The 12,177-nt window shown below is 45.7% G+C and overlaps 1 protein-coding gene across 5 annotated transcripts in view; it reads left to right on the top strand.

Moving 5' to 3' along the window:
* Positions 1-12,177, top strand: part of IQSEC3 (IQ motif and Sec7 domain ArfGEF 3) — a 99,020-nt gene that overhangs the window by 52,263 nt on the left and 34,580 nt on the right. For all 5 annotated transcript variants that reach the window (XM_040061909.2, XM_040061913.2, XM_040061910.2 and 2 more), the window contains exon 3: positions 8,905-9,193. In XM_040061909.2, the coding sequence (XP_039917843.1) occupies positions 8,905-9,193 (289 nt within the window). The remainder of the gene's footprint in view (positions 1-8,904; positions 9,194-12,177) is intronic.

The raw sequence follows: 12,177 nt of genomic DNA, 5'->3' as shown, positions 1-12,177 counted from the left end.
TTCTCTTTCCTGGGGTGCTGAGCGGGCAGTTACATTAATGCAGGATGCCATCTGTTTTTTTCCTTCTCTAAAAGGTCGTGTTTACCAAACATTGCAGGGGCAAGAGAGGTCTGGGGTTAAAATAAAAGTAATTAAACTCTGCAGAGGAGGGCCTCCTATACTTTCAGTGTCCACTTGGTGCTCTTCACACCTCAGTGAAGCACAGGTGCCATGTTCAAAGCAGCCACAAGTAACCTTGTCTGCAGTGCCAGGCTGTGGGACATGTGTCTAACCTGCAGAGACAGAACATGAACCAGCCCGGGGTGCCAAGTCCCAGGACGTGACAGGCAGCTCAGAGAAGGGCTTCACTTCCTGAGATGAACCTTGTGCTCTGCAGCTGGTGAAACAGGAGGCATGGATGGGAAGAGGAAAGAGGGGTGTGCCAGAGGGGTAGCCCAAGTGCCATTCTGAGGTGTCATCCAGACACAAGCAGGAAACTATAAGAAAAAACCTTTGACAGCCACCCACACCACCCAGCACAGCCAGCCTTGCACCATGAACACCACTTCTCAGAAAGGGAGAGCTGCCTTAGCTATTCCAAGCCACCCTCTGAAGGAGCCTGTCTGCCCTCTCAGAAAAGCAGAGGTCTCAGTCCTCTGGTAGATGAAATCTGTCATGGGCCACCAGGCCCTCCGACTGGTGGCCAGGCAGGACAATCATCTTTGCACCAGGAGGGCGTGGGGTGCTCCAGAAACATTTAGTTCCTGTGGTGCTGTTCTGTAGCAAAAGGCACAACACCACACCAGTGTGGGAATTACACAGCGCACAGGGATCAGGTTTAAAGACCAAATCTGAAATGAAGGCCCTGACTTCGGCATGTCAAAGTGTGGGACAGGAGGCTCTTGCTAGTATTATTAAATTCTCTGTCTGCTTAATGAACATCTCACCAATACTACTTCAAGTGATGCTGAAAAGATGATGCCTGGTTCAGTCCATGCTAAAGGATGTTAAATTTAATTGATTTCCAAGATATATACTGTACCATACTGTCAAATCTATTTTACATGTGTGTCTGCCAGACCCTTTATGAAATAAATAATGTATTCTGGGATGGGTAATGAGCTTGGCTAATTACTATTAATTCCTCCTGGGTAAAACTACTGTGAGAAGATGGCTTGATGCCACTGCTTTGCAAGGTGTTATGTGAATGTAGACAAAATCAGAATCTGGTTCCTATATTTGTCTTTGCTGGTGGAGACTGTCTGAGAAAGCTGCAGCTTGGCTGGCAGGGGATGATTTGCCAAGATCAAGTTCCAAGTTCCCTGCCTTTCTGGCAGGAGTGACTTTTGCCTTCCATCAGTTTCAGCAGGCTCCCAGAGAGCATTGCCTCCAAATCACCCTAAAACTTAAACTTACAAGCAAATCAGAAGCAATTCTTTGGCATTCAGGCCCCCTGCATGTCAGAAATCTCTGAACCTTGAAAAGATCCCATAATATATTACCAAGCCTGTCTCAACCATTTTTTTTTTCATTGAATTCTGATGAACCCATTCACCATATGTCATGGGTATCCTCAGGGAACACCGAAATGAAATAAACTGAAAAGGCACTTTGGACCCTGCTAAGTCAGCAGCAGGTTGTTTGGGGGTTTTTTGTTTGTGGTTTTTGTTTGTTTGCTTGTTTGTTTGTTTGTTTTCCTCCTGGGCAGGGAAGCTTGGGAAAGATAGAGGGAACACAGGTTCTTGCAGACTTGGGGTCTGGATTTCATTCTACTGGCATTAGCTAGTGGACTCTTTTTCTAATTCTCTATGTGGTACTTTGTAGGGTTTTTTTTATTCTGACATCTCCAAGCTTTGAAGTCTCACATAAGTCTAAGGCCATGAGAGGCAATTAATGAGGCCATTAATCACTTAGAGCAATTTAAAAATAGTATTTGTACAATAACCAACCAACCCTCCTAAGGAGCACTGTGAAATGTATGCATAAATTTTTGTGCTCTTTCACAACTAGTCCAGGTAGTCTTTGCCTCAGTTACAGGTCACAATCCTGCTCACTGACCTTGAATACCACGAAGAAGGCATTTGGTAAGTTATGGCAAACAGAAATTTGGTCTTCTCCTGGGGTGCCACAGGGACACAGAAAAGGGCTAAGATCATTCTCCACGGTACTTTTGTAACACTTCACAGCCATAGCTTCCTTCTGTATGATGAGCTGGACCTTTTTGCATAGCCATTGTACCTGGCAACAAGAACATCCTCTTCTTCAGTGTCTGATTTCTTAAACCACTCACCAAATCCAGAGGTGCAACTGCTATTTTTTGTTACTCTGTTATGTCCGGTTGGTCCCCGCTCCGGGTGGGAGCTGACCTCCAGCTAGCTCGGGTCAACACGGACACAAAGTTTCCAGTTCGTTTTGGCTTCTCGGCTCAGCAGATGGACCCAAAGGTGACAGTCAACAGCAGCAGAAGAGAAAAGGCTGGCTCTCAGCTTAGCAGGTTAAAGGATGTTTATTAGCAGAGATCTCCAAGCTCCGAGGCGAGCGGCTCGGAGCTTCCAGGTTGAGAACCCCGCGGCTGAGAGCTTCTAGGTGGAGAACCCAGCGGCTGAGAGCTTCCAGGCTGAGAACCTGGCGGCTGAGAGCTTCCAGGCTGAGAACCTGGCGGCTGAGAGCCTCCAGGCTGAGAACCTGGCGGCTGAGAGATTCTAGGTGGATAACCCAGCGGCTGAGAGAGCTTCCAGGCTGAGAACCTGGCGGCTGAGAGATTCTGCTCCTCCCTCCCACCCCCTATAAGCGGGGGAGGGTCCCAGGGAGGATACAAAAAAGACCACAAATCAGGGGTTTCAGGGGGTAACAAGGTGTGCCCACCCCCAAGCTTCAGACCACTAAAATCCAGAGCCAAAGGAATTTCCCCCAGGCTGCCTATCACCTGAAGCTCTCTCACGGAGATTTCACAATCTGGGAGGGACCCCGGGAGTGATAGGCAAGCTGCCCCAGAGAGGGGGGTTGGGGCAGAGGGGATGTTACATGTCATGTGAGGTATGGGATGATTGACACAAAATACCTTAATATACAGACAACACAAAAGGGATACAGAATTGGGGATACAGTGAAACGAACCATAACATAAACTTCTTACAAAAATCTAATAAAACAGTTCTGCACCACTACACTCTGTTATTGCTCTTAATTTATCTGCAAATTTTTTTCTTCTTGGAAAAGGAGAGAAGGCACAAAGAGATGAGTTTTGTGTGGGAGCTCTGTAGCTGTGATCAGTGAGAAAACTCAGTTTTAATTCCTTACAGGACTAACATTATTGTCCTCAAGAAGAGTAGCTCTTCTAGTCCTTGAGCCCTGTTTAGTCACTTAGCCATACTGCAAACGCTTCTCTGAGAGCTCTGGAAATTCCTCTAAGACTGTGAACTGATTCTGGTATTTGACAATGGTGCAATGGAATGTAATGTCTGGAGCATCCAACCTGTCTGTTCCTGCCTGCAAGTCTGCCCAGAAATTGCCTTGAAATGTTTGAGGGGAAGGGGCTGCGTGTTGTTTCTCAAGTCATGAAGTACGGGAATGTCTAAGCCTGACAGCCACAATCCAATAGATAACCATGGTTCATCTCCACAGCTGTCAATCAGTAGTGCAGATCCTTTCCCAGCTGGAAACATGTATTTCCAGCAGCAAAGGGGTGCTGAGGAGTATACAAGGAAGTGCAACATCCAGATGCTGTAGCAAGTGCAATGCAGTCATATCTCTCCCAGGACAGACAGTGACACAACAGCTCTGTGCAGACGTGGGGAGCAGCGACGGCTACAAATGGGCGTATGGGCTTCTCTGGCTTGATAATTTAGTGTCACTGATTTGGTCTTTACACTTCCAAAAGAGCAGGCAGGGAGGAAAAAGAGAGTAATAAAACACCCTCACTATTATAATATTTCTCCTCCATCTTCTCTCTTCATCCTTCCCTTACTCTAATCCTTATATAAAATCTTCCTGAGAAACCTGCACATAAAAGCTAAGTATCAGAACTCTGACTTACTTGTGCTAAATAAAAATATTTACTGGTGCCAGCTGAATTGTCTCAGTGAGAGCTTTTCCACCATCCTGCCTTGAAGCAAGCACTGGGATTCAGCTGACAACCCTGATATCCCTGTTTTGAAATGCTAGACTGGGGATAGCACTTTATATAAGCCCTACACCACTACAGGTGGTCTGTAGTAACCATCTCTGTTAACAAACCTTCTGCAGCAGGCATATACAAGACAGCAGTGCAAATGAACAGGACACACCTGAAACACGAGGGATGTTTTTCACAGCAGATGGAATCTATTTGTAACAGTGACTAGACTCGCTATGGGCCATAAAAGTCAGGTAGGAACATCTAGGAAGAAGAGAACAGCTGAATATGTACTCTTCGTTTTTACCTGATTGCAAGTGATTTACATTAATATTGCAACTTTGAATCAAACAGAACTCAAAGAAATTACAAACCTCCTCGACCTGATTGTATGACTGTGAAAGCTGTGAATAATGGTGGCATATGATACTTGAGGACAGCAACTAAAAAACACTTACCACAGCTGAAACTGCTGGGGTGATGCTGGGATTCCAGCTAAGTTGACCTAGAAGGAGTTTGGCCAGGACTTGGGATTCACACCTTAGACTCTGCATGGGACCTTTACTTATTACAGGTGGTTAGACCAATTTTTTCATCCAAGAAACAGTATGTGAAATTGCTCCATTCCCTTTCTTCATCCCACAGCCAAGGAGTCCGATTGCTTGATTGCTTACTGGCCAAGAGATAGCAAGTGAGTCCACCTAATTTGCTCAATAACACATTTTTTCCCCAGAGATCTTTCATGCTGTACTTTCTATCATTGTCCTACCTTTTTTTTTTTTTTTTTTTTTTTTTTTTTTTTTTTTTTTTTTTTTAAATCTTTGATTATAATAGCTCCTGAGCTTTCTTTTGTTAACAAAACCTGTGTCCTACCAATGCAAATCAACTGCGTCACTCAGGGCAGAGGGAAAATGTCAGGATTGTTAAGTTTTTATTTATTTCACTGTAGCATCAGTTTTGATCTTTAGCAGTGTATTTTATTTCTTATTTGGGGCTTTATCAGTCATTGATACTGAAGAACAAAGAATAAGCCTTCCGAAAACACTTCCTCAGAAACAGGTTCAAATGAGAGTAAACCTGGGAGAAATACAGGTTTGGTAAGTGCAGCCATAGGGCTGTAATGGTAACATTCAGAGTGCTAATCAAAACCAGCCTTTACTCCTGCTTATAAGTCACTGAAGTTTACGTCAGAAGCTGAAATTTTCCAGGTTTGTTCAAAGTTGATTCAAAAGTGAATTTACTTCAAAGATGAAGTAAAGTTTGCCTTTTTTTTTTTCTCACAGATTTTTTTCACACTAAAAGAACTCAAAAGAGGTTCAATGGTTCAACCATTTTTATGATTTTTTCCCCCCCCACAACAGAACCTGTAGAAACTATTCCCACTTCAGCAGGAGTGTTTGCTATTGCGTTCTGGATAGCACCACAGCCAAACCAGCATGGGGTTAAAAAAATTTTATTTAGCATAAAACTCTCTAGCTGAAAAATGCCTTTGAGTGCTCCAATGGAATCTGATTTTGATTTGACCGAATTTTGACCCTGAGGATATTCCATGCATAAGCACAGTCCATTCTGTATGGCTGTATCCACTGGGCTCGGAGCATGCACGGAGGAGGAAGGCGAGGTTAATGTGTATGTGTGCTTGGCTGATGTCCTCATCCCAGCCCAGAGTCTTTAGGGGCCTCGGTAATGCCCTGCAAGAGCGGTGCTGAGGTGGATGGTGCTTCTCATGCATCTGTGGCTGAATAGTCCTTGCAGTCTTAGGGCCCTGTGTCTTGAGAAATAACCTAAATGCCTAATAAAGGAGGCTTCTTGAGCATTTTGGATTGGTCCAACACCCTGTGCCTCCTTGGCCAGGGTCAGAATTGGGTGTGGGGAGGATACCTATGGTCAGACATAGTCCAGTCACCCGCAGGTCTGTGGGGATGTGGCAAGTCCAAGGTCAGGTTATGGAGTCAGTCTTCAGGGTCCAGATCAAGCGTGTCCATGGCCACATACAGGGGACAGCTGTGGCAGGGCTGGAGACGGGCACTCTTACATTGTTGCTGGGGCAGGGCTTGACGGCTCCAGGCTGGGGAGAGAGCCTGGGGAACCTTCATGTCTGGAAATATTTAAGAGCTGCCTGGAAAAGGCCCAGATCAACCTTATCTGCCTCTGAAAATGGCCCTTCTTTGAGCAGAGAGTTGGAGGAGACACCTCCAGCCTTCCCTCCCAGTCTAGGTTAGTCTGATTCTACAAAGCCTGCTGGTTTTACTTCCATATTGGCAGTGGATGCAGGATATCCTGTCACTGTGAATGTTTTTCATCCAGGCTCTACACTGTGTGTGACAGAGAACCAAGCAGAGAGATGAACCCACCAGAGGTGACGTCCTCCTCACAGAGCAGCAGGACCGAGCACTGCAAACCCTGACACACGCTTCATGTTCTACCCAGAGCAGCCAGTGGAGTCCTCGGAAAAACAGAGCTAAGCATATGTGCCAGCATTTCGAGGACCGTCATGTCAGGGAATATTTGCAGGCATTTAGAGTCCATTCAGGCTCCAAGGGAAGTCAGGGGAAGGCAAGCTCTCCATCTGACTGCCTTGGGCCCTGACCTGCCCTAAAGCAGGTCTGCATAGCACACTGGGTACTGTGGCGTTGACTCAGCTGAGCAATTTGGAGTGTGTGTCTTGCTGAATGAGAGCTCATGCATCTAGCTGAAATTGCTTTATAGGGCACAGTCCAGTTCCCACTGAAATGCTCAGGAAGCTTTTGCCATGCACTTCAATGAAAATGTGATCAAATCATTGTCACCTGATCGTCCCTTAGGCTGAGGATAAAAATTGCTGCTCTGCTGGTTAGAATCAGAATGGATAGAACAGGAGCTGCCAATAAAAATGTTACAGTGAGATATGTAAGGGAAAAGTCCTTTAGTAAGATTTCCTGCAACATGGATAGACATAGAAGAGAAAATTTAAAATAAAGAGTTAAAAATATCTTTAGGTGTAGGAAAAATTGTAGCATCAGGAATAGAACAATGCAAACTTTGATAAGGTGTTCAACCTAAAAGAAGAGTTTGACATTTCATTTTAATGTATTTCCTGACTGATGAGTACACAAAGACGTCATTTTAGTAAGCTTTGTCAAAAGTTGGTTATATAGCATTTATGTAAGAGGCTGATTTCTTCTGTGCATTTATTTTTTTAAGCCTAACTGGTGACTATAGGCATGTGTATAAAAGAAGAAACTTTCTAAATTTAAATCCTTCATATTTCTTAATTCTGAAGTTGTGGTAGTGTCTGGCTAATCAGATTTGGAGCCCTCTTAAACACTGTGGGAATATTTCTAAATTTGATTGTTAATCTATTGAACAGAAAAGCTGCCATTGGAGAGAATAAACTTTCTTTTAAAGTACTAGTAAGTGAGAGAAAGTGCTCAGAGGCTTAGGAGGAAAAGTGTATTTACAGCTAGAAGATTTGGACTCTTAAGGGCATACAGCACTTTTGAAAATGAGGCTTAAATGCTTCATAGTAATTTTGGCACTATATAAAATCATATCTGTTTTCCCTCTTTTTGCTCTGACATCAACACCAATCATAAAATGATTTTTTTATCTAGTTGATAACAGAACTGATTTTATATGGAGCTAATCCAAGAGAAAGAGATATGTTTCAGAAGTGAATTAAATAATTTAATAGTGTTTTAAGTATGGGAGGCAACACACATCCTTGGTTTCAGTGAAATTAAATGCATTGGTTCTGTAGTAATTATTTCCAAACTGGATGTTGTTCTCAGCTGAATGCTCATCCCTTGGAAACCAGCGGAACTGTGTCTGATGGACTTGGTTCAGTAGCAGCCAGAGTCCATGTAGGCTTGCACACTCTTGCAAATCATAAATTATTCCTCTGTAGCCACAGGAAGGAGGCTATGGTAACAATGAACAAACACTCTCATGGTTCAAACAGAGTAACAAAATCTTGTTTGAAATTGGATGATTTTGGAATATACTGGGCAAGAGGGGTTAAGTGCAGACTTCCTCATCACTTCAATGTATCAGACATATGCTAATCCCATCCTGCCTGGAGCAAGATGTCAGCTCTCTTAGAGTGCACTGTTGTCAGGCCTTGGTTTCACGCAGCTGCTGCTGTGGCTGACAAGAGAAAAGAGCTTTCCTTGGTCCACAAGATCTCAGTGGCACAGCAATTTGTGGGTCAAAAAAAGGCAGCTTCTTTCATGGAAGCTCTGCAGTCCGCTATGGCTTTAAAAGGTCAGGATCTCAGGGCTGGCTGGCTCTGCTGCCCCTTTATATTCTCAGCTCTCCAAGAGTTTCTCTGGAGACTGCTACATTCAGCCGCCCCTGACCCATTTCCCACATGCCCTTAGGAACTCCAAGGGAAAACTGGTTCCTTGGGATCCAGGCTCCGTGCTAGATGGGACTCGGGATGTGCAGAGATGCTGAGCAATAGGCAGCAAGTGCACAGGGGTGATTGCCAGCTGCTCCAGATGGCAGGAGAGGTGTCCACAGGCCATGACACCCTCCTTGGCTTCCCACCTCCTCCAGCTGCAGCACCCGGAGCAGAGGCAATCAGCCTGCTTGAGGAGTCACAGGATTGTTCATACAGGGATGCCTGACCTTAGAGAAGGAGGTATCACAGCTTTGGCTGGATCAGCCTTCAGTCCTGATCCATCACTGGACGAGACCCCTGACAGCCCAGGCTCCCTAGACATTTAAAATGCAGCTCAGGGAACGAGTAGAGCGAACAACAATAAACATGATCATAAATCAAATATAATATAAACAAATAAAAAAAGAGAAACATTGCGTTTTGTTCACAGTGACGATCCCAGCGGTTCCACAAGCAAGAAAGCCGGGTGTGAAACGGAGGATCCGAAGGAGGCCGGCAGACAGAGTGGCCAGGAAGGCAGGTCCGACACCCTGACGCTAAAAGCCCAGCATGCGGAGCTCCAAGAAGAGCAGGCAGCGGGGTGTTCCCCTCTGGTGCAGAAGGCGAGCCTCCACCACACGGGCTCCCCAGTGAGAGTGCAGCGCAGCAAAGGGACGGCCTCGTGTTCCCATGCGGCTGCCTCCGATTATGAGCTCTCCCTTGACCTAAAGAATAAACAGGTACCAAGGCTTCCTCCTCAGGCTGTGGGAGAAGGGGATGGGGTGGGTGGGACTGCATTTGCACTGTGGTGGAATAACTTTGGGCAAATACATTAGCCTTTTGCTCACCTAGAGCTTTTGCCACACCTAACGGGACCTTTGGGTATGAGAGGCTGATGGAGGAAGTAGCTTCCCCACCTCTGAGTCACCCTTTCACCCAGACCTGTTGGCGTCTGCTCCTCGTTGCCTGGATTCAGAGGTCCAAAATGGACCTAGAAACCCAGTTGTGAGTGTAGGCTTAGAGATGGGTTGCAGACAGCCAAGAGCAGCAGCATCCAAGGGTAGTGCCTTGCTCATAAGTCTGCAGTGTCTGTAGGGCTCCCAGCAACTGGTTGTTCCAAATGACCTCACTCATGGGAGAGTCTCCAAGAACCATCTTGCCATCTTGGATCGTGCAGGGCAGGCCCCCAGCACACTTCTGCATTAGTAAGAACTTTCAAGGGGAAGTGGGGTTAATTTAAGTGGTGTTCTGCACAGCATCTACCACGATGTTTGTGCATTGCTGCCACTACTGCTCTCAGTCCAGAGGAGGATGCTGAAGAGATAGGCAGGTTTACCAAGCTGAGAGAAAAGTATTCAGTCCTAGAAGTTGCAAGGATTGCCTTCTGTTCCTGAGACTACAGCCTAGCTCTGGAGCACAAGCGTGCCCATCTCTAGCTGCACCTCCCGATGACCTCCCAGCAGGAGGCAGTGGGACAGGGGATGATAGCAGCTGGCCTACTCCCTCACAGGTGGAATGTGTCCCCTCCCTCCTTGTCTCTGCAGATTACAGTCCAGGAGAGCTGTTGTGCAAAACAGAACCTAAAGCATAATTTGTGCCTTTTCCCTGGGAAGGCAGCTCAACCAGAGGCTGTAGGATATGCAGACCCTGCAGTCTGTGAAGTGAGGAGGACACGCAAACACCAGTGACAGTGTCCAGATTATGTTCAGGGGGAGAGTTCAGTGGAAGCTGTGCTATTGCAGCTGAAGAATCTCAGCTAATGAGGTTTCCACAGAGGAAGCTGCTACTTCTGGGACATCTCTTTACTTTCCTCAAGGCACAGACGCTGTCCCTAAACATACATGTCAGATCAATGACCCAATAGATTTCTGAGCAAAAGATATACCTTGGCTCTCTAGCTCTGTCTTTCTCAAAACACTGCATACTCAACTCAGACAGAATTCTTGCTTCACACCATTAAAAAAATAAGAGAGACTAATTAACTGGCTTTACAAGATAACATGACATATCTTCAGGGTGAGCCACATCTTGACTGCTATATATGGGCTTAGCCTCCTCGATAGCCTAGAGCTGATCTGGTTTGTCCTGGGGAGTGTCTATCCTGTGTTATTTTAGCTTAAGGTCATCCCATGTCATTGTTCTTGCAGCAGAGGCCAAATCTGCCCGGGATGCATGTGAACAAGAGAGACATGTTTAGCTGATTGTTCATTAATATCTGGTGCCTCGCAGAACTGACCTTGCAGGGACTGGGCCTATCTCCTTGGTGAAACCACTTTTCTCACAGCAAAGGGGCCTCACAATTTGTGTGCCCCTCCAGCCTCATGGATGTCTTCAGTGAATTGCCTCCAGCTCTGGAAGGGGGGATTTTCAGACAGTGAAGAGTACTAATTCTTCCATTCTTGCACTGTAGTATGTGTTTTTATAGGTATTCCTATCAATTTACTGATAAGGTAATTTTCTTAAATGGGAGTAACAGTGATAGGACCTGCACAGTGCTGTCCCAGTAGAACCCTACTTTTAGCAGAACTTGTAATACAGGAATAGAACTTACAGTAAGAGAAACAGGAGGAAGGAGACATTTTAGGAGACATTTTTAGTCTCACTGCACAACTGAAGTCAAATTTGCCTTTTGAGAGAGGACAGAGTGCTAGTAAGGAAGGAGGGTAAAGTGCAGCCTCCTCTGCAAGGCTTGGACCAGTCATTGCCCCACAGCATAATCCTAGAGAGTTGGTGAGAGGCTTCATGGCCCTCCTTGCTCCCTACCCCACAAAACAGAGAATTCTGACACTGCACAGAGCAGAAGTACTCTATGCTGGGAGGTTGGCACAGAGACTCAAGTACTAAAGTTCTCCTGTTCTTAGACTCTGTTGTAATGTTGGGAAAATGGAGGGGACCACAGGAAAGAGGAGCATGCTTTCAGTCACACATACTCTTGGACTGTGCTGAAGGGCAGCAGGTGTCCCACGGATGAAGGAAAACACTCCATTAACAAATATCCCTTAGAGCAATGTCCTTCCATTGTGAGAGGCTGGAGGGAGGGAGAAGCATTAAGAATGAGCGACAGAGAACATATATGTTTTGTATGTCTTTTTCTAATTTTTTTACGATGCATACATTGCCTTGAGGGACTCAGATTCCGTCCCGGAGCCTGATTCTTTTCTGGTTATAACATGATAGCACATCATCATGCTCAGTGACAACCTGGGTGGAAAACCAGTGCTAACTGAGAATAAGATCAGGCTGTGGTCTCTCCTGGCAGATTTATCAATTTATGCCTATGGGCAGCGAAGCCATGGGGCGTGCACCTCAAATGTTTGGCCATTTCCAGGCCTGCAGTTCGGCTTGCCTTGACCTTGTTAAATCTCCCTTCATAAGCAATCCCTCATGGCAGTGGATATTTCGCGGCCACTCCTAATTCAGCCACAAGGCCTGAATTGCTCAGAGTGAGTGTTTATACTGAGGCCCAGAAATGTATTAAGCTAATTATTCTTTGAAATCCCCCTGACCCCCCTCCTGCTTTTCCCTTCCTTTGGCGTCAGCTGTCAGATTATTCCCTAGAGAAGAGTAGCTTTAAGTAGGCAATTACTTGTGATTCATGGGGTTTATTAGGAGTGAGAGAAGGCCAATCATGTCTGGCCTTTCTCGCCTCTCAGATGGGAAGAGAAGGTTCTTCCAGCCACCCGGACATACATCTCCATTACCCATGAATGCCGTGGTGCTAACA

This window comes from Hirundo rustica, chromosome 4, assembly GCF_015227805.2.
Source record: "Hirundo rustica isolate bHirRus1 chromosome 4, bHirRus1.pri.v3, whole genome shotgun sequence".
In the NCBI taxonomy this organism is placed as follows: Eukaryota; Metazoa; Chordata; class Aves; order Passeriformes; family Hirundinidae; genus Hirundo; species Hirundo rustica.
The sequence above is the reverse complement of the archived record's forward strand: the minus strand, read 5'-3'. Positions and strand labels throughout refer to the sequence as shown.